This window comes from Pyxicephalus adspersus, chromosome Z (assembly GCF_032062135.1).
Source record: "Pyxicephalus adspersus chromosome Z, UCB_Pads_2.0, whole genome shotgun sequence".
Classification (NCBI taxonomy): domain Eukaryota; kingdom Metazoa; phylum Chordata; class Amphibia; order Anura; family Pyxicephalidae; genus Pyxicephalus; species Pyxicephalus adspersus.
This window is the reverse complement of record NC_092871.1, coordinates 32,970,418-32,993,866: the sequence shown is the minus strand read 5'-3', so window position 1 is coordinate 32,993,866 and position 23,449 is coordinate 32,970,418. Positions and strand designations below refer to the sequence as shown.

The following is a 23,449-nucleotide window of genomic DNA, read 5'->3' as shown; positions in this document are numbered from 1 at the left end:
GCCTTGTATATTGTTCTCTTCAGAATGTAAATTGTTTTGGCAATTTCGGATGTGCTTTAAAAAAAATTACCGGGCTTCTACTTTTTATTTACATCAAATATAATGCCACATAATATAAAGCATATTCTACTTATTAAATTGACTAATGAACCGTAAACACAGGACTTGCATTTCAATATATTCCAAAGATACTGATTACAAATAAATAAAAAGTATTCACAATTTCTTTGCTGCTCCAGAATTTGACAGCGTCATTTCCTTCCCTGACTTTCCCCAGCAAATAGCTCTGTGTTAGTGTTTTCTTAAAGAAAAACAGATTTGTTTCCTCAGTGTGTGTTTTCCGGGTTGTGCTGAATGTGAAGTTTCCTGTGTTTGTCATAAAGACTCACACTTCCAGCTTTGCAATGGGCTGACACACACTGACAAGCCTTCAATATGCCACCACAGTGCTTTCCCTTCTAGAAAAGTTAAAGGGATAAAACTTTTTTGCACTGGGAAGAGCAGCAGAGATGGCAAGAATGCTAACAAGCAAGAGCCTGGACTATATCGACTTGGCTTCTTTAAGAGTAAGTTGATGATTATTGCTATTTTTAAATGGACAGACTTGCTGCATTGGTCCAACACTGCCGATGAAAGGACAGTTATTTGGGGATGCTAAAGCATTTTGCATCAACAGGGACGCACAAAGCGTTCAAAGATTATCTACAAGGAAAGGGGTTAAATTGAAATTAATGCCAGTGGGAACTTAAGAGTGTGACTTGCTAGCTTGTGAAGTTCTTATCGCATGTGCACAATAAAGCAAAGATTGAAGGCTTTTGCTTTTAAGATTGTTTTAAGTGTTTCCTTTATATTCATATGTCAGGCAGATTTTGGACTGGAATTTTAGTGCGAAAGCAGACACAGCATGCTGAGAACAATATTGGCTCCATAACATGTCATTGTGGGATACTCTGTATTGTGTACTTATAAGCTTCTTTATTAACATTATCCAAAAAAAGTTGTGTGCAATCCAATTCCAGGCTGACAAGCTGTCAGCGAAATGATATGGGTAACACAGACAGCACTTATTTTTGGTAATATTATTATTAAAGCTGAGCTAAGTAGGGATACTAATCAGAAAAGTATGGCAAGCAATTTCAAATCAGCTCTTATTTTTATGCACATTAACCCTCTGAAATTTACCCCTGGTGATACGGGATCATGGCGTCAGCTTGGAGGGTATTTGTAGCTTGCGTGTTGTTAACAAAACGATCCCGCTATATTGATAGATTAGATAAAACCAGGTGAATGAAGATATATTCCAAATATGCACAATCTGAAAAAATAAACCCCAAGGGTAGATAATTTTTGGATTTGCTCTTTTTCTTTGATTTATGGAAATTGTATACTATTACTCTATAAGTAAGCTGAATAGTATCAGATTTACATTTATTTGCCAATAGACAAAGGGTAAGCACACTCCTGTATAACCAGCGCATATTGTCATATTTTTCTGGTTTTCTCTCATTTGCAAGTAATGACTGCATCACACTTGATTGGGTTCATAAAAAAAATTGTGCTCTTGCAAAGCTTTAGGGAAGCATGCAAACCAAAACTACCATTTAGACATTTGACTACCTAAATAGTTAAAAAATACACCGAGGAGGAAAAACACACACCCACACAAAATACCATACCACATCAAATGTGGTTTACAGCTTATAAGTTGTCATTCAAAATAAACGAATTTTCTCATAAATTACAACAGTAATAAAATTCTAGGCACTCCGGGATGCCTACGCATATTGCTTAAGACATTGGTGTACCTCTACAAAACCTAGAGCATTCTAATATACAAATACAACTTGCCAGCTCTCTTAGTTCCAACACCTACCACACCTGATAGGTGTGGTTGTACACCACACTAAATTAATGTCTATATATTTGTATTTCATAGGAAGTGGTTTAATAGTGACAGGTCTTTGTGGTAGGGTGTATCATAAAATTAGTTTACCTAAATAGGGGGTTATGTGGGCCTTTATTTTCTTGTATCAACCTGTTTGCAGAGCAGCCACCATTCAGTTGAAAACAGAATTAAAAAAACAGTAGTTAGTGAACTGGCAACGGGCAGCAGGCCATATAAAAGGATATAAGGACAAGAACAAGCAAATATGGCAATGGCACCTGACAATTGTACCCAAAAAGTCAGCACAGCAAGAAGGTTAAGCATCTCCTGCTACCTAAGCCTACATGTCTTCTCACCGTTGTATGTAAGATATCACATAGGAGCCATTTATGTGATGCAGTACCATTCTTTCGAAATGGCACTCCAATGACCATGCTGATGAAGGCAACACACTGGCATGTTCCGGTTCCCTGATAGAACAGGTAATTGATGCGTTTAATGAGCTCATTTCAATAACAGGGTTGCCCTACCAAAATGCACAACTTGGGTTTTGCAGCACAGTATTGTAACCTTCTAGTTAAACACAGACACTCAGCATTGCATATAAAGGTTGTTCCAGTTTTATAGTGCACCATAGATACTGTAATATATTTACTCTTCTCACTGAAAATATATCAGACTGAAACCTTTGTAAAACATCCTTGGGCTAGGTTCAACATTGTTATGTGGCTCCCAGCCACTGGCACCTTGTCAGGCTGCATGCAACTTCCTAAACCAAAGCTTGCATGTTTGACAGCAGGCAGGAATGGGTAATATTCATCCACTCACTGCAGCATCCATTCATGCTCTATTGGGCTGCTGTGGGTAGACACTTCATGCTATCTCCCCCTGAGGAAGCAATTAGGTGGCGCGAGGAAGCTGCAACCTCACGTCAACCTCACATCAACCTTACCAGAAGTCTGAGCATAGCTTTATTCTGATTTATGCAACTGAATATATAATAAAAACTCAGAAACAGAAATAGATTAGAACATTAAAGAACTAACAGGTCCCACAACTCTTTGCAAATTTGGAAGGTCATTGAGTGAACATACTAAATCATTTCACTGAAATATTAAAAATGATAAGAAAGTAGCCTGGTAATTTACATGTCAGATTAGTAATACTGCAGCTGGCATTAATACCTTGCATAAAGTGGAGATGGGTGGGTTAAAATCCATAACAGTTTTTTGGGGCTGTCCAAAAAAAATTTCCCCTCTTTTTGTCTGACACTTTTTGTCACAAAAACCCAACACAAAGTAAGTGGAAATCTTCCAAACTTCCAAAATTCCTCTCTTTTACAGATGGCCTGAAAACGTTGATTCTATATATCCTTTAAGATTTTCTCTCTCCTCTTTTTCTCTAAAATTTTGAATTTCCCCTTACTTTTTGGAGACAATGGTGATCAGTGTTAAACTCCACAAGAGGAGTTTCCTTTACATTACAAAAATTCAATGTCCTAGAAAAATAACGTACCTACTGTAGGTAGAGAGATTTCTCGGCCTCATAAGGGGTGTTAGACAAGACAAGAAACTAAAAGATTTTCTGGTTTTGCCACCAGTAAAGTGTTGGCAACCTGGCATGTTCATTAAGGCACATCTGAACACAAGAACTAAACTATTGTAACTTAACATGCACCGTAACCTATTGTCTTTAGATGTATGGCTAAGGTAGTTTTTGTCTTTATTTTATTTCTGAACCTACCAGTAACTCATGACCCGGGGAGCTCGGACCTTCTAGCCCATCCCTTATAAACACCATTGTCATAACTGCCTTCTACTACCAAACCTCCCCCTGCATACCAGCCACTCCCCCCAATTAAATACCCCAACACAAAATCTTGGATTTAAATTGGCTGGCAAGCAGCCGTTTATTTAAAACACCATTAAATAAAGTTTAACTTTCCAAATAATTAACAAACAAATATCCAAATAAATAAATGCCAAATAAATTACATTTTACACTTTGATAAGCATACATTAACATAAATTAACACAACACTCCATTATTAATATAATTATTATTAAACGGGATTATATAATGTTAACATATTACATTGAATATAGCTTAATGAACCAACAACAACTTAATTCCCCTTTTAATAATACATAACCATTACAACAGTATCCATAATGTTATCAAACTCCCAATTATACACCCAAACAACCAAGCTGCAGGTCTCAGAAGGCAAAATCCCACCCAACAAGAATTGAACCCTTCCAACATCTCCACCTTGGCCCCTAGCTGCCCAGCACTGCCTTCAGGAGCCATAATCATCCGTTCACTATAAAGGGGAGACCCCACCAAAGGGGATCCCCCCTGCCAAAATCCACCCCTTTTCAATACACTGAATCCCTGCCTTCCAAGACCCCAACCTCTAAAACGAACCCACCTCTCAACTCTACCTAAACATAAGAGGGAGGGTGGGTGGGAAACTTTTTCTTTCCAAAAGAGGGCCTCTCACTATCGTCCAGCCCCTTTTAACATCTCCCATTCCTAATCTCCTCCTATCCCACGTTGTACACTAGCCCAGCCCCCTCCGGCAACACTACCCTTTTTCTTAACCCCTTAAAAGCTCTGGGCTAGGCCCAGCCCCCGGTCATGTAGTCACTGCGCCTAATTCTTACGGCTACGTGCCTCTCTCTTCCTATCCTAGAGTAACAATGCTGGAGGAACATTGTTGACACCATAAGATAGGTAGTGCATTAGGTTTATAAACTCTTCCCCATGTATTTTCCATAACATAGAGCGAAGTATAGTCCTCAGAGAGAGCTGGAAATAATATATGAGATAAGTCAGCAGACAGAGCATAGGAAGTTTACGGTGTTTCGGGCATTAAAATATCAGTACATCTGTCTTCCACATATGCCATTTTAACATCTTCCCTCCATCATTTTGACAAAAATCCACAGCTTCAGCCATATAAATCAAACACATTTGTAGACTTTTGACAGATGAAGAGATGGAAATATGCAACTAGACCTGGGTGGTTTCACAACTTTCACACCGCCCATCCTGTGCGTTGACAATAAATATCAGTCTGTCATATTCCATGCTGATTGGATTGGGACATCTGTTCTGCCTTTTGGGAAATTGGGTATTTTCCTAAAACTTTGAACTGAAGTAGCTAAGAGAATCTGAACTGAGCAACAAAAACTTCATCACTACAAGAACAAGTCTAGTTAAAATTTACTAACTACTACTTCCTTCCCAAACTGTATTTCCTGGATTTGGCAGGATGTATAAGGCTAAGCCTAATATATATGCAAGCTCATATTCATATATTCCAAACATGTTAAAGCATTATAACATAATGACACATACCTTTTTCTAAGCACCCTGAAAAAATGATGGGTCCAGGGTCCCGTCACTGCAAAATGATGGGTCCAGGGTCCATAAGGATCTTCTTCAACCATTTACCCTCTTCTGATAATGTACCTCCTGTAAAGGAGGTATTATGTCTACATCATTTGGGTCTGTATCTCTCCATCCTGAGATAAGCTATCTGTTTGGAGATTATAATGCAAGGTACTAGAAAACCCAAGGTGTCCTAAAATATGATTAGCCACTATACCACTTATAGCTGTGCTGTGGCCTTCGCTTTCCTCTTTCTCATATATTATATCTATGAAGATGTCAAGGGGACAAGGAAAAGGGAAGATACCAAATGTAACCATAAAAGGGTTGATCACTTTTTGTAGCGTCCATGGCTCTTGAAATAAATAAAACAAATGTGCTTGCATTGGTAAGGGTTTGCATTATGACCTTTCAGCTGGTTTACCCACTTTATCAGGTTCACCAAAGAGCTTTCCTGGTATCTCCAATCCTGTAGCATGTATTTAGGTAGGACAGCAGGCTCTAATAGCTAAAACGAACAAGACTGGCTTTAGTTACATTTAGATGGTTCATTTGGCACAAAGCTTACATGTGGATAGAGTTTCCTAAATGATCAGTCATATCATTTCAACTGTGCTGTTTTCAAGGGAATTACTGTGGTCTGCCAAACAACCAATGTGACTAATGCTTGTATGTGAGCAATACAAATATCAGCCCTGCTTTTGAAATAACTCTCTAAGAATCTAGAGACGATATAGGAACGGGATATTGCAATATAAAAATGTATCTACTGGGAAACAAACATACTTTGACTATGAAAGCAAAATTCCCATCTAGTTAAAAAGCAAGAAGGTATGGATCACATCATTTAACACTTTTGCCTTATTTCCTTGCAGCTCTAAAACACTTTAAACAAAACTTTCTCTTAATTTAATGTTAACTCCTAAATCATTCCCTCTCCCTCTGCCATTGACTTGGCAATAAATTCAGGAGATTCGTATGACACCTAGAAATTTCATTTTTGCTGGAAGTACGAAGGCAACCCACATGTTTCTCTGATAACAGGGAACCACAAGGCCAGTCCAGTGTTCTCCCCAGCCCCTTTTAGCTGGGCGCACCACCCGGCACTTTTCAGTAACCACCCGGTTGTTTTAATGTGGCTTCTTAGGAGTTGGGTCACAATACAGGGGATGCTACCCGCCTACAATTTCTTCCCACCTGGCTCAAAAAAATTCCTGGGTTGAGCACTGCAGTCTGACCACTTGCAAAAAATTACGGCTAGACCCACCCACACAAATTACTGGCAACCTCATGCTGCCCTAACCTCAAACGATGTTGAAAACCTGGTCATTCTGGCTATGGGATAGATGTAACCACCTCCCATGCCACAGAGCTTGAGTAAACAAAAAAAGTAGGACGTCTGCATTTTATCTAGGAAATGCCAACATCTAAGGTAACACAGGGTAATTTAATATGTGTGGCTGGGGAAGGGGTGGCAGGGATTCACTAGAATAGTAAGCTTTGGTTGGTTGGTCATTGTTACCTTGCTATAAATGATTAATGTAATTTTCCCCAACAAAAGTCAATGTAAAAAATTTTTCCTTCTTTCCAAATGTTTTGGCTTTTGAATCATTTGGGAAGCTCACCTAATAGTTCCGCCAGTCTGAAATTATAGCCTGAGACTAGATGATGCATAGATATATACCTGTATACATTTACAGGCACAAAGTCTTATTTATCAGTCTACCACAAGGCAAAATACAAAAAGCTGACTTTCCTCTGTTTCACATGACTTTGCTGGCATCAATTTTCACATGCTTTGAAAACTGAACTGTATGATCTGTTTGGTCAGAACAAGTAAGAGCGATTTCAGAGATAATACTAAAGAGAGAATTCTTAGAGAAAATGTCTGGATATAAAAGTTGCAGGATCACAGCAAGGCTTTTTACTTTCCTTTACTAAAGAGAAAGTGGAAAGTTTGAATGTTGACAGTTCTGAGAACTTTTACTTGCTATACTTTGTGACAAATGTGGCACAAATATATGTCATCTTATTCATCAATTTATTTGTTTTATTTGTATATTACTCTTGTATAACTTTTGTTTTAGATTTTTATTTTGTATGGAGATTATGCATAGATACTCTATATACCCTACAGAACTGATAAACCTAAACATTTACAAATTTTAAAAGGAAACTGTCATATACCTGGTTTAGAATACATTATGGCTGACCAGCAGGAATCAAATGGCTGTGGGCACAGTTTGAGTTATCAATCGGGATTTACAAGAATTTCACTACAACTACCAACTCTGAGTATAATGTTTATATTTTAGTGCTTGGTTTGGCCCTTGACTAAGGCACTGTCGCCCTGCAGAAACTAGCCCCAAGGTAATTCTTTGATAATTAAAAAGTTATAGTTTAAATGAAAAGAACTGATTTTTAGGGTAATTTTACTCAAAGCCTTTGAAAGATTTGAAAGATTGAAGATTTCCTTTGAAATAGGCTGAAATATATAAATAGCACCCATCATTATTTATTCCATGCTCTACAAAGCAGACACCTTGCCTGTGATTTATGACTCTTGTAAATTATAAAACAAAAAAATTATATTGGCATATTTATCGGTACCCTTAAAAAGCATTATTTTGCAAACAAGCATGATCTGCCAAACAGACTATTCACTTTAGTATGACAAATGTCATAATCAGTCATTCAGACCATCTAAACAGAGAAAAGAACTAAGAAATTTTGTGTCAGCACTAGGGATGAGAGAGCAAGTTTTTAAAACTCGATCACGCAGCAAATTCGGCCGTTCTCGCTTACCAAAATTGTAGCCAGCTGCATTCATTGATCAGCCTGGCGCGATCCCCGGCACTAGAAGTTAAATGGTGACAAGTCTCCGTATTCAAAACCTCTAGTGCTCCCTGATTGGATGAGGAAAGCCTCTAGTGCCGGGATCCCACACAGGATTTCCAGGGGTGCATGAACTATGCAGCCCTGGGAATCCACTACGATCCTGGGGCTCTAGAGGGTAATTAACCTCTAGTGCCCACCAATCGCAGTGGAACTGCAGATGAACTCTCAATGGAGTTTCTCCATTGAGAGTTCATCTGCAATTCAGTTCCCATGGTCACCGGGCTGATAAGTACAGCCCGGTGACCGTGGGAACTTTGCGGTCACAGTTGATTGGAGTGTCTCTGCTGTGACTGCAGGAGAACTTTCAATAGAGTTTCTCCATTGAGAGTTCATCGGCAGTTCAGTTCCCACGGTGATGAATGAATGCAGCCCAGAGAATAAAAAATTAAATACCCTCTAGTGCCGGGAATTGTAATGATTTCCTCGATCTTACAATGGTTTAGCGAAATCGGAACGTCAAGTCAACGGAAAGTCAAGGAAATTTTTGCAAGAATGCATTCTCACTCATCCCCAGTCAGCACAGTAAACAGGCAAGAAAAGGGAAAAACATTTCCTTAGAATGGAGAATTGCAACAGGCAAGCACAGTAAGGATAACATCTCAAGAAGTTTAAAATTCCAGGGGAATAAATCCAAATTTCTTAGATGTGACCACTAGAGGCAAATGGACTGGATCTAACAGAAGGATAATCAGAATGATGGAGAAAAAAATCAAAGAAAACGGATCCTGGTTGCCCTTTATGATCAGGGTACAACAATGTCATGCTCTATCATCTGTCAGGTTCTGAATGAAAAATACCATTGAAGAAGATCCAGGAAGATCCCAACACACAAATTCAAATATAACTTTCCTGAAGGGTCCCTTGAAAACTTGCAGGTCACACTATGAAATTAGAAGACTGAGGCATTCTGGAGCAAACCATAATACCCGTGTTGAAAAGTTATTTTTCAGTCACTAGTAGCGACTGAAATGATTAAAAGCTAACACCGGACTTTGCTAAAGAGTGGGACAAATTGTCAGTTGAAAAGTACAAAGGACTTCTTCACTCCATAAAAATTCTGCAACAGCACCCCAGTTTTGGCTGGAGATCCATGTTAAGCCATGGCAAACTCGAATTCTATGGGAAACAGTTAGGGATACTAATGCTTTTGGCTTCAACTGGCATCTTTAGCTACATTTGAATGGATTTATCTCAAAAGAGGGAATAAAGATGAAATTTTAAAATTTGCAGCTACAATTAAAAAAAGATTCCTACCTAATTTTTAAAAAAATGCCTTCAAAGTTGCAGGATTTTTGGCCATCACCATACAACCGGTGTTAAATTTGATGTTCCTGTGGCCTTGAGTGGACAGAACTAAAACGCTGTAAGGATGTAAGTTTAAAGGACATACAGTTTATTAAGTTATGTGATAGAATAATATGTAAAAATATGAAAACTAAATGTGCATGTGTACTAATGTAAGCAGAAACCTGTTACTGTCATGACTCACCTTAAAAGGTTATCAAGTACAGGTGGTAATCCACAAATCGTGCCTCTGCATCTTCAGAATGCATCAAACCAGTGGAAGAAAACTTGTGCTAATTATTAATGAAAGTCTGTTCATATTAACCATTGAAAATATTCACTATCACAATATAAAAGTAGGTAACTTTTTAACATAAAATCTTAGGCTGAGTCCTAACTGCTTAGGCTCCTACTGTCCTTATATGCCTTTTTAAATGTGTTTTAAAGATTGACATAAAATGCTGGAAAATGCTTATAAACATCTATGATGCCTTTTGAGTTTAATTTTAACTTTAGGGAAAGAGTACAGAGGTACATCATACCCTCTACTTATTCCCTAAAAAAGTGAAATATACCTAATAAATAATGAAACCAGACTTTAATGTCAAAGTTGTTCCATTTTTAACAGCTTTAGCCGTCATCAGAGTTTACCTTTTCTCAGCCAATCAAGGGAGAGGTAGTATGAGGACACTGCTTCCAAGTCCTCAGCAGAGCATTGGCACATGCTCTGCACCCACCCACCCGTCATACCCTGATGATGTTTTCAACATTTACAAATGCACAACAACACCTCCATTGAAATCAATTTAAAACATGGACTCTTAACAGCTCTTCTAATGTTTTTAATTCTCTTTAAAATGCTCAGCTTAAATGCTGAGGAAACGGTCTGTGTGAACTAAGCCTTGGTGTCTCTTCTTGTTTTTGTTTACTAGAATCTTTATTCTAAAAAGTTTTTTCATTATAAGATGATGCAATATTCAGAGAAATTTAGGATTTTAGAATATAGTAATAGAACACACAGCCCTGTAAAAGTAATTGTTACACAATTTTGGGGAAATACTTGTACACTAATTGATATATTTATTTGCAATGTCTATACTTTATCTTTAGGGTTTTGAACTGTTAATAGTAAAGCTTTTACAGATATTGTAAACTCTTTAATTTCAATATTTTATCTCACCAATAATGCCAAGAATTGAAAGTCCTGGAAAATGTGTTTTGCATCACTTCCTTCCTTACCATAGTTGTGAGAATCTCCATCTCTGCACATTGGCATTCAATTCTCATCCTCTCTGTCAAGTCATCAGCAAAATAGCTTGAGTCATCATTTCACTTTGAACTTAGCTAGTTGTGTAAAGCCACTATATAGGAAATCTAATCTTTGCAGTATTATCTGGTTATACAATATGTGTACAGCAGTGAAGAACTATAGATCACTGTATGCATTTTCATATGGACTTGTCAGAACTTGTTTTGTAGAGCCTACTCATCCACAAAACCACATAATGCAGAAAGTGCTAGCAGTAAATCTATAATGGCTTATCAGTCCTTAGATATGATGGCTTTTCCCACCTCATTTTCACCTGGTAATTCAACAATTTTTGTCCTAATAAAGAATGAATAGCACTAACACTCATTTCCAGCAATGAGAATTGCATCTCTTTGCACGATCTAAACCAGAAAAAAAGAAAAATGAAAACAACTCCCAAATCTAAGGACTTAGCTTAGGTTTAAGCTATCCTTTAAGCATTCTGCAGGCAATTTTCTCTTCAGTTGCCAGAACATCAATCGCAGCATTTGGTTTTGAGTGGAACACTAGGCTCTTATAACCAGTTATTTCAGTGGAGATATTTAACTTTGACACTTTTTGGATAAGGAATTTTTATGCCTGCCATACACAAGTTCTGAAAATCATGCTAAAGGTGTCGAAGGTGCTAAACAGGCAAAAAAAACTTTATAACATGCCATCCCTATAACATACGAAAGAGGTGTTCTTTAGTCCAAAGAAGACAACCATACAAGGCTGAACACACTGTTAATGGTTTCAATACAGCAGAAACCGCACACACTTATCAGTTAGGGAGTAAAAGCTCACCAATGTCTATGAAAACCAATGGAAATTTTTTGGCATCAACATCAAAACATTTTTGTATATGCTTGATTTGTATACACTTTAAAACATACAGTACATATACAGTACCTATTCTTTGCCCTTTGTTTCACAAGCATTCTATTAATATACAAACTTTTGCCCAAACTAAATTGGGATGTGAATAAATATGTTGCAGAATGTACAAACCTATTAAAGATTTGTCTCTTCACTATTACAGGACCCAGCAGGAATCTTTGAGTTGGTTGAAGTTGTTGGAAATGGAACATATGGACAAGTTTACAAGGTATGACCATTGTTACTTTTTTTCTGTTAATAAAGCATAACTTATTTTACCGTTTGTGCCACTTAAGGGATCAAGTATACAAATATTACACAAGTTTAGTTGTTAGTAAAGTTTAACCATTCAGTTTTGGTCAAAACTGACTGGGAAGCGAAGTGGCAATGCACTCTACTAGTGCAGGGAAGCAGATGCTTGTTAGATGATTGCATTGTTTAGCGTTATGTAATACTTGTAAAAAAAAAAGTAGGAATCCTACCTGCCAACCAAGCTACCACTGCCAACTTTTGCAAAGTTTGGGGCTCTCATGTTGTTTCTGGCTTTGTAACTTACCTAGAACATGCATGTAAGTTGGGGGTACCACCTTGTATCTTTTCAGTAGTCAGGTTAAGATGAGAAGGAATGGTACAAGTGATCATTGACAGTAGTGTTGGTCAAATATCTCACTATTCGACATTTCGACAGCTATTCGATCGAATAGAGGGATATTCTTCGGGTGATCGAATGCCGAATTCGAACACCATTAAAGTCAATGGTGGGAAAATTTGTGTTATTTTTAGGGATTGTGAGGAAATGCAAGAGCAATCAGGGGAGCAGAGTTGACAGCTCCGCTCCCCTTATTGGTCTTGCAGGCCCTTTTCTAGTTGTGTGTGTTCTTGGATAGAGTTTCTCTATGCTTAGTGCAAACAAATAAAAAAGAATTGCTATACACACCTGAGGTATTAGTAATGAAATTATAAAGCACACATTGCACTCTGCATTTTATGAATGAATGTAGGTGCACTATGGAATAATCTGTTTCAAATGAACCCCTGAGCAGAGGATGATACAAAGTTTTTTTGTCATTCCCGGCGTAGGTAACAGAAACAAGTGTTGCATATCAATAGAAATTTATTTCAGAAGATCATTTTTTCATATGCACAACCTGTTCAACAGAAATTACATTGGACAGATAGCAATATTGCTAGGTGATATTCATTCTCTTTCTTGAAGTTGTTACCATCAGTCTTAAATGTAATACAAATTAAGCTGCATTTTAGAAATGAGAGCATATTTTTTTAACAAAACATCACATTAAAGATCAAAACTTGCTAAAATAAATTAAATAATTTGATGGTGGAGCATGGAATGAAGGGTAAGCACAGACCCAACTCTTAATCACTCTTAAAATAGTTGTCTTTTGATGGTGAGGATATTCAAAATATTCCTTTTTCCAGCTTTGAATTTTCTTCTTTCAAGCCCTATGTGTTTTATTGGAACTTTAATATTGCTGCATTTTGGACTTACTTTGGCCATGGTGTTTTTTTTTATTTTTGCTTTTATGGAGTCTCTCTGAGTTGGAGCACTGACTGGTAAAGAAATACCTAACATGTGCCATTGGCCATTGTCAAAACCCCTTGTGATTAAGAGTTGGGTCTGTGCTTACCCTTTATTCCATGCTCCACCATCAAATTATTTTATTTATTTATCCACTTCTACTGTCACCTACATCAAGTTGCTTTTTAAGAAAAAGAAATCTCTGCTGTATGAATTGTTTTGATTCCTAGCTAGAAGATAAATCCTGATGAAAGTGGAGTTTAATGCCCCCCAAAATTAACTGCCTGATTTTTTCAAATAAAGCTCCTTTTTGGGCTCACATTGGCTGTGCCACTTTGTATACTTTTTATATGCTTCCTTATATAATAAATAAATCTAAAAAATGACTGTTTTTTTTAATGCAATAGCAATGGCCTTAAGTTAGAAGAAGACCAATTAACTTCAATAATGTCCATACTATAATTATAAATTAAAATTGTGCTTAAATACTAACTGGCTAGATAAAAATTCACCTATATGTAAAATATGTGCAATACATTTCCTTGTAACATCTATCAGCAGCATTGAAAATAGAAAGGCTTTGGATGAAATAAAAAATTCTGACAAAGAAATAAATAAAACAATAAAGAATCAACTATGATAAAGTGTACTTTCCACATATCAAAACTAATCGGATCAAAAGAAGTTGTTTAGCTTCCTTTACAAGGCCAACCATGACAGAAGAAAGACACTACCTGGCAAAATGGATTGAGAAAAAAAAATGATAGAAGATACTTAAGTTAGACAAATGGAACTATTAAGTTCTTCTGGGTATAAATGTAAGACAAATGCATGTCAGATACCATCTTGTGCTGCTCCATAACCTCACTATGGTGGCCAAAAATAGCTTTAAAAGGCAAATGCACTCCGCCTGTGGTTAAAGATCATTAATTCCTGAAAAGGTACACTAAAATCAGCTTCAAATGATTCACTGCTGCTTATAATCAGCCAAAAAGCAATGACTCTGTCTTAGCCAGGTTTCAAGAAATATTCACTGATGTTGTGAGGTTAAAGGAGGACTTTTTCTCCGGGAAAGGAGGGAGAACATTTATCAGATTAAGAAGCTAGGTTTGTAATGTAGAGGTTGTACACTTTTTCAACTCATGACATGCCATTCCAGGACTACGAGTTAATTTTTGGGTAAGGCAGCAGGTGGAGTTGGAATTAGGAATTTTGTTTCATTAAGACATTTTGAGTTATAAGAAGGTAATAATAAAAATGACTACACAGCCATTTAGAAAATGGACATGTAAGCTTTCCCATATCTGCAAATCTCTAAGGATTCCACGCTGTATTGATTATTTTTATTAAAATTAGGAATAACTGTGGAAATTTGACCTAGTTGAAATTCAAGATGAATTTGAGTCAAATTGAATTAAAAGAAGTGATATTTGACTGTACCGGGAAATCAACATTTTTTCTGGCTTACTTTTTTTACAATACCCATTTTCAATTCTAGACCAATCTAAAAACTAAATTTCCGTTGCAATAGCTTTGCTTAGGGTAAACAATGCAAACTATGAATATTTTAAACAGATATTCTACTGTGTAATTTTATAAAGTTAGACATTGATGTAGTCCGTGTACCGTGAAAACCATGCCTTAAATTTATTTGGAAAAATTCTACTGTGCAAGATTGCTATAGCACGTGTCCCTTCTAAAGAATGTTTGTGTTAATGCATTTCTGCATCTTCGAAGAAGATTTAAATTTTCGATTTTGCTGCATTTTAATCAAATTTCGGCAAATACAAAGATCTCCGCTTTATATTTACATCCTTTTTATCTGTATTATAAATTACTTTATAATGAAGGCATGTCTCTTTGGTTGTAGATTTTATTGACAAGATGTAAGGAAAGTTTTTCACCATTATGTAAAGCTGGGGTCCTCAAATTTACGCCTTGAGGGCCAGGATGTGCACACATATTTAGTCTCTTTAATAGACAGTTATGTTGAATTAATTTATAAAGTTTATAAATTTTTAAACTTAATTTTTTAAAGCCCACAACATGTTATGCAGGGCTGTTTATACAATAAGGGTAATAAATTATAAACCTGTAAAATAGAAAAATACAAACAATGACACAGGAGGAGAAGACGAGAGTTATAAGTTAGAAGGCAGATGAAGTTGAGAAGGCAAGTTTAAAAAGTTGGGCTTTAAGTGCTCTTTTTTAAATGTAAAATAAAAAGAGAAGAAATAAAGGAACGAACTTATTGGGACAAGGAAGGGAGTTTCAGAGAGTGAGGGCAGCTCTAGAAAAGTTTTGGACCCCTGCATGCAAAATCTAACTTGTATGTACCCACCAGGAACCCTGATTCTACATTTTTTTTAATTAAATGTATATATTCACATAGGTATTCTTAAGGATGTATAATTGCTCAACTAAACAAAAAGCTTATTGTTCTTTATATATATATAAACCTAGTAAACTAGGTGATAGCGCGGTAGAACTATGTTAAGTTTTTAGGTTACTTTACAACGAATTGAATACATTTGTTACTTTTATACAGTTGATATTTGCCTGTAAAAGCCTATCTTTATTGTTTTACATATCTAATTTCTAAGCTAGGCACACTGTATTTTGTTAAATACATGTAATTTCCTCCTTAGTGAAAAAATATCTTTCTCTCCTCTTAAATATTATTAAGCGCACCTACACCTTGTCTATAGATACCTTTGCACTAGAGGGACCAAGGGACAATAAAATCTAGGGATGTCAATGAAACCTTCTATTAAAACAAATACTGATTCATGATGAATTTTCTGTGGTCTGCATATTTGACTACACTTGAGGAAATACTGGTTCATACCAAACATAAATGTGTTTTTAAGGAGTTGCTCACCACACAGGGACTAAGCAATTAAAAATCAATATAGTGTTTTTTTTGTATCTTTCAGAACTCAAATGCATTAACTTATGTCCTGAAAGTTTTGGAAACTTTATGTTGCAGCGCATTAAGCTCATGAGGGAATCTCTTAAAACCCGAGAAGAATAAATATTTGAGTAGAAGCAGGGTGTTTTTCTCCTTTAAATGCACATTAAAAAGAATTCAGGTCAAAAATTTGTGGTCTCTCAGACCTGACCATTTTACTGCCCTTGGAGGCGTTCTTGATGGTCTATTCATAGTAGATACCTTCATTCAGCTCTCTCTGAGCTACAGCTATGATCTATTGAAAGGGTGTAAATATTTTTTACAGTAAAACAGCAGATAAAAAAACTACAATGTCTATGAGACTAAAAAAAAAAAAAAGAATACCAATATGTGTAAATACTGGCACATGGTGCAATATCATAAAAGAAATACAAAACTATTGGAAACTATTGCAATTTCTATGCTTTCTGCACACAACAAAGTTCTAATAAAAATAAAAGCAAATTACAACTTATCTTATAATTCAGAATCTGTTATTCTGTTTTACACTTGTCTAATAATTCAGAGTGTGATTTTATTTCACACTTCGCAGACAGGGACTTGAATTTATCAGTGGATAACACATGCTGTTAAATTATTTAGACCAAAAACATATATTTTCTTCTAATAACCGTAATAGTCTGTCAGCTTTCTAGCCTTCTATATTCAATGCTTTATGAGCTAGCAAAAGAGCTCAGCGTGTAATGTCACAAATAGATGCTTGGCTTAGTTCTACACATTTATTATGGCATGGAAAAGTCTTAACTACACGCTTTATGTATGATTGAGGTTGTGTCTAAAATACACTCAGAAATAGTGACAGGTATATTATCATGATTATAATTACACAGTAATTATACAGTTCCATCTTTTTACACAACTCTGTACAAAGTCCATAGACATGTCACCAACTGTCCCTCATAGGGGTTCACAATCTATTGTCCCTACCATAGTCATATGTCTTTAATACAGTCTAAGATCAATTTTGGAGTGAAGCCAACTAACCTAACTGCATGTTTTTGGAATGTGGCAGGGTACTCAGAGAAAACTCCAAACATGCAAACTCCATGCAGATAGTGTCCTGGCCAAGATTTGAACCTGGGACCTAGCTTTGCAACGGCCAGAGTGCTAACTGGATTTTTATTACTAGTTAGGGCCATGGGTTCCAAAGACTGGAAGACGAAGACCTGTTGACTCTTCTCTTTCTTCTTAGTAATTCTTAGGAGTTGGAATGTAGGTGCCTTGTTACATCTGGATCTTAAAAATGATGCTCAGTTGGGGGTTGTATGAAAATAATGATCACGTCTGCAGGCACTGTACCTTTGTGCATGGGTACATCTGCAATCCTAAGGTATGTGGGAAATAATGATGACCATAAAGATCCAAGGTTATTTGAAAAAAAGGAGGCCTTCAGGCAATATAGAAACGGTGCACTCTCAATTTCAGCACTAGAAATATGAAAAGGAAGCAAATTAAATTATGCAGTGTATGTAGTTTAAGTTAGAATTCAAATTGCTGGTAGATATAGGTTAGTTTGCCCTATTTTAACTTTAGAGCTCATCTTCAATTAAATTATGTGTATACTTGGCAAAGGCTTATTGTGTACAAATATGTAAATCAAACAAATAACTAAACACACAGATAAATCATACATAAGGAAGCTGTTTCCTCTGCCAAGAAGCTTGCACTTCAGTCTATGCAGTCTGAGATCTACACAGCTCTGCACTGTTATCTGTTAGGGAGTCCTGGTTTGTAGTATCTGCAGTTGACACTTACAGGTACACTTTCAATACAGGTATTTCCTGGGTTACATACAAGATAGGGACTGTAGTTTTTTTTCTTAAGTTGAATTTGTCTGTAAGTCGGAACAAGTACATTATTTTAATAAATACAATTAGGACAGATGTTGGTCTCAACATATTATTAGGCAGCGTGGGGTCAGTTACTGTAAAAAAAACCTCACTGTTAGTAAATCACAAACAAAGCAAAAAAAACTTTATGGAGCCTAGACATTCATTAACTTCTTGAGCAAGCTGTGCTTTGATATGCAAAAAGAAACAACTGCAGAGTTTGTCTTGGTCATTAAAGAGTTACAAGAGGCTACAGAAGTAATGAGAACCCCCCTCCCCTTATCAAGCCTCTGTCCTGCACACAAACAAGCAGGGAAGCCCCGTTTGTATCTAGGAGATGTACCTATGTTGGATGTCCTTAACTCGGGGACTACCTGTACTCTATATACTGCGTATGCCTAAAACACAGCAGATTAGTAAAATATTAAAGTTAACCTGTCATGGCACAAATAAAACTCTCTGGCTTTAAAGACCTTGAAACATTGACCTGGAACAAACATGCAGTTCATAGAGTCCAGAATAAAATTTTAGTACTTTAGCTATATCCTTATTCTAGGCTAACATCAGAACCAAGACAGGGAGGGACAGCGTGACAGCCAGTCATTTCATCATTAGCAAATGTGAACTAACCTAAATGAGTTAACCTAAATACGTACCTTAATGTGCATTAAATAGCTTGTGTTAAAAAGCATAGGTTTGAACGGTCCCTAGAGGAGCAATCTGTGCTGCAGAAATGAGCGCTAGCAGCTGTATGTCTCAGAAAATGAGTGTCACAATTACATTGTTCTCATTTCCTATTTAAATGTATATATGTGAAGAGTATGTACTTGTACAGTATTTAACCTGAATCATGCTATTAAATGACAGAAGGCATTTTAGCAAGGTTCCTCAATAAAGCAATAATAACTCCTATTCTTCTCCTTAAAGTGTCAGTTTCATTGCTCAGCACGATAAAGAATTTTATAAGCCCACGCCTCGACAATTGTTTATGTTATTTATTTTCATTAGTCCTCTTGGATTTTATAGCGGTGTTAAAGATTTCATGCTACTCTCTGAACATTTACTATGTAAGGGGTCATGTTCTAAATCACATTAGAAATCACAAGGCTAGATTAAACACTCTCTGCTCACAGTCTGCGGCGGAGCTCTGAAAGCTGTAATTGACTACAGCGCCTCAGGTTATTGTCTGATAGCTAAATTTAAAAACATTACTAAAAGCCTCTGTGAGATTGTGAAAAAAAAATTGTGGCAGCGTGAAAAGCATTAAGTTATAGTAAAAGATTTGTTGAGAAGTGTTGCTCTGTTTCAGGTTTGATAAAATGCAGTTACATAATAGCATTTTGTTAACCATTAAAGATATAAAGTAAGTGCAGGGAATACGGAAATACTTATGGTTTTGTTATATTAAAAAAAAACCCTTTAAATGGAACTATTTCAAAATAAAGAATCTTTACCACCACACACAGTTTTAAAGCAGTTGAGCTTTTCATTGCGGAGTTAATTTACTATTGGGCACATTTAAAGAGCAGAGGCAAAGCATGTATCTCTTCCATGACCATGCCCCAACACCTCTGCTTCATTGGGCCTGATTTATTAAAGCTCTCTAAGGCTGGGGAGGATAAACTTTCATCAGTGAAGCTGGGTGATCAAGCAAATCTGGAATGGATCTAGTCCAGGATTCAAAACATTTTCTAGCAAATGATTTTGAAGAAGTCCATTCCAGGTTTGTTGGATTACCCAGCTTCACTGATGAGAGTGTATCCTCTCCAGCCTTGGAAAGCTATAATGAATTGGTCCCATTGAGCGCACACAGCTGAATGAAACAAACATGTGAATAAATAAAAGTTAAATGACTTCCTCCTCCAATCACCAAGGTTCTCTGCTCTATAGAGACAAAAACACTTCATGGAGCTTCTGCTGCATGCATACCATGTACTGACCTAAAGTGATACCTGGGTAGATATGTTTATCCATATTATTATTATTATTATCTTGTATTTATATACCACCAACATATTACACAGCGCTTTACAAAGTTCATAGTCATGTTACTAGTTGTTCCTCAATGGTGCTCACAATCTAATATCCCTACCATAGTCATATGTCATTACATAGTCTAAAGTCAATTTGGATGGAAAGCCAATACCCTAACTAGAGTGCCCACTAGAGAAAATCCACGCAAACACGGAGGGAACCTGCAAACTCCATGCAGATAGTGTCCTGGTCGAGATTTGAACCTGGGACCTAGCGCTGCAAAGGCCAAGATACGAACCTCTCCTGCCTCTGGGCTTAACTTATCCATTGGACTTTCAGTGTTTTTGTTGATATTTAACCAGCCTTTGATTATTCAAGAAAAACAAAAATCATTAGGCTTGAAATGCTAGTCTTAACATTAACCCAAAGTCAAAAACTGATTTTAGGTCCACCTGCCCTTCACAAAGCCTACATTTAGTGTACCCAGATAGAGACTGCAAACTGACCAATACTGTTCTCAGACACAATGCCATCAGATGTGGTTCACCTTTTTCTTTTTGTGACCACATATGTCTAATATGCTTTGCAATGTAAAAAAAAATAACGAAAATAAACTGGCTATACAATAGTCACACAGTTCTGGCTATCAGGGGAAGCCAATTAATGCCTCTGTCTTACATTTCTGCTTTCTGGTCTACAAGGAATCATTGGCAGGACATACCTAGTACCACTGTAGGTTACAGCTATGTATTTGGGAGATTTTCACTTTAGGTAGATACTGTGTAGGGTAGAGAGACTTTACTTGCAGTAGCCTAGCTGCTGGCTTATCAGTATGATGGGCTGCTGCATTTTCCAAAAGCAACCTGAAAACCTTAGAGTCTCTAAAATAATGTAAATATTTGGGCAGTGAACAAGTACCTCATATTGCTACTACTATGTATTAAGCAAATCTGTCTAGATTCTATTTAATTTATTTCAATCATATAAATACCAAATCCAAACAAGATGTGTGTAGAATTTGCAATAAATTCTACAAAAATCTACCAACTTTTTAAGTTAATTGCCCCCAAATATAGCATTGTTAAAATAAAGATGGTTTGAATGTTATAGATGAGAAAATGCATTATTGAACTTGCCGGAAGAGAAGGGGTGCAATTTTCTTCAGAATTTCACTCATTAACCTCCACATGCTGTGAACTACGATACAAGTGATCTTTCATATACTTAACACCTGAAACTCATACAAACATATATATCAAAGCAATACAGGTGCTCTATATGCCCTAAAAGCATGCAGGTATTTGATTGTTAACTAATAATTATTGTGTAGAAGTAACTGTTTACATAAAGAAAGAGCATTTCTTTTCACTTAACAGTTAGTTCTGCCACCAGCTTTATCTTGAGGAAAAATATATTGGCTAAGAAAGTTCATCAAAACCAGTGGACCAAGATCAATTGTTTTTGCAGGCTATTTGATCTTAAAGTACTTATTATGTTTATCACCTGATCCTTGAGAGCAAAACAGGCCTTATGCCAATATGCAAATCACTAACTAAAAACACGAATTTTCAATTCAAGCTTCTATCAAAATGAGCATGTCTGCAAGATCAGAGATTCAATCAAAACAAATGCTAAAAGTCAAAACTACCAATCAGAAGATTAATCCAAAATAATCAGAGTAAACCTGATTGAAGTGCTGTTCTCATAATCATTTGATTAACGTGTAATTATTCTACAACTGAAAAATAAAGAGATCTGTTTGCTGCTTTACATCAGAACTACATGTACATCAAGAACCTGTTTTTTTATTACTATATTATTTATTATGATCAAATTAACAAACTGAGAGATGAATATGTAACAAGTGACATTCAAAAAGTTAGTATCCAAACATAGAAAATGCTTTAGTTACAATGCTAAGCCTATAAAGAAATGTGGGCCATAAGTACAAAGCATGTTCCTGCTGCCTATAGCAATAAATACATTTTTGCCCACCCTTGCCTTTGGAAACACAACGAAGCTTTGGTTACTACAGGGTAGAACTGTTCCTCCTGCAAATGGAGGCCTAAAAATTTAACTATAGGCAGATAAACTATTATAATTAAATGTACTTTTAAATGCAAAATATCACAGAGATTAATGTGTCTGCTTTCTATGGCAACCCTAAAAAATTTATTCGAGCCACATAGGTAATAAAATTTGGGGTTCTACCATGTCCCCAAGGAAATTACTAGGTAACAGAAACCAAGTGTCCCAAAAACATTACCCTACAAATAAAAGGTGACATTAAGCTATAATGGTATATATCTGGGTCACCTGCATTGCGCAGCATTCCAAGCAGAAGGCACTGCAACTTTAGCTACAATTACACTGACGTATCAATGTGTCAATTCCAAGAACAAACAACATTGTGGTGGAAAATATTTGGAATCAGAGTCAAAATATGCAAGTGGGTGAAGAAAAATGCCTATTGTTCACTGCAGTCACTTGGCAGTGACACATACTATGGATATCACCTGGCAGGGCAAATTAGGTCACATAATAATAATGTTTGCCTGTTTTATCATTCACCATCATCTGGCAGAAGCAAATATTCTACTACTTATCCTGTCCTTTCCTTGTTTACTTGCAGTATAGGTTCAACCAAAGATGCAATGATGATCTCCCTCACAAATACAGCTTTGTTTTCCATAAATGTATGACAATTTACTTATCCAAGAATATTATGTCAATACAGCACAAGTACCTGGCCATTCTTACCAAACCCACATGTCCCCAGATGTCTTCTTCTTTCGGAGAGACACACTATCTGCTCATTATACTAAACTATTTTCTTGATTTAAATAAAAGATTTTATTTCACTATTTATCCTCAATCATATCATACCAAAGAACATATGTATATATTTTTTTAACACAACTCCAGAGTAAGTTTTTTCTTTTGCAGGGCTTTGCTAGTGTGGATAATATCCATGCATAATTGTGCCTGGAAGGATGTCATGGGAGCTTTTCCAATACTTTTGTAGGTTGTAAGAAAAAGTTCTTGCATAGACTGTAGTTGTGTAGAGAAGTGCTTTCTTTGTATTTGAATGTTCCCCCTGGCTTCTTCCATTTCTTATTTTTCAAAGATAGATATTGATACAGAGAAATCTTGTTTTAAATAGCTTGGAATCAATTCATATGACTGTATTATCATTGGAAATAAAAAAGGATGTTTCAGTACTCTAAGGGCCATTTCATGCCACTGTAAAATATGTAATGAACAGCCCCGAGATGTTCGGAAAATAATTTCTGACTAGCAGATGACCAGTTTGGCTCCTTTTATTTATGCAAGTTTCTTCTGTCTCTTCCGCCTATTATGCAATCTTTCCCTTTGACTTGTTTTAGCAATGGCTTTAAAAAAAATGAATAAAAAAAAAGATGTAAAGAAAGGCTTTGAAGGCCTAGAAGAGGTGGTTAAGTGTATTAGCAGCATTGTTATTACATTTAGAGATCTACTAGATTGT

The 23,449-nt window shown here is 36.3% G+C and overlaps 1 protein-coding gene across 3 annotated transcripts in view; it reads left to right on the top strand.

Annotated features, from left to right (window-relative positions):
* The first annotated feature begins 347 nt into the window (after nucleotides 1-347).
* The window catches only part of NRK (Nik related kinase), a 136,713-nt gene continuing 113,611 nt past the window's right edge, over nucleotides 348-23,449 (top strand). For 2 of the 3 annotated variants that reach the window (XM_072430791.1, XM_072430789.1), the window contains exons 1-2: nucleotides 349-566; nucleotides 11,794-11,859. In XM_072430791.1, the coding sequence (XP_072286892.1) occupies nucleotides 510-566; nucleotides 11,794-11,859 (123 nt within the window). In that variant the 5' untranslated portion in view covers nucleotides 349-509. Of the gene's footprint in view, nucleotides 567-11,793; nucleotides 11,860-23,449 lie in introns of all 3 variants that reach the window. The other variant, XM_072430790.1, reaches the window with a different exon arrangement.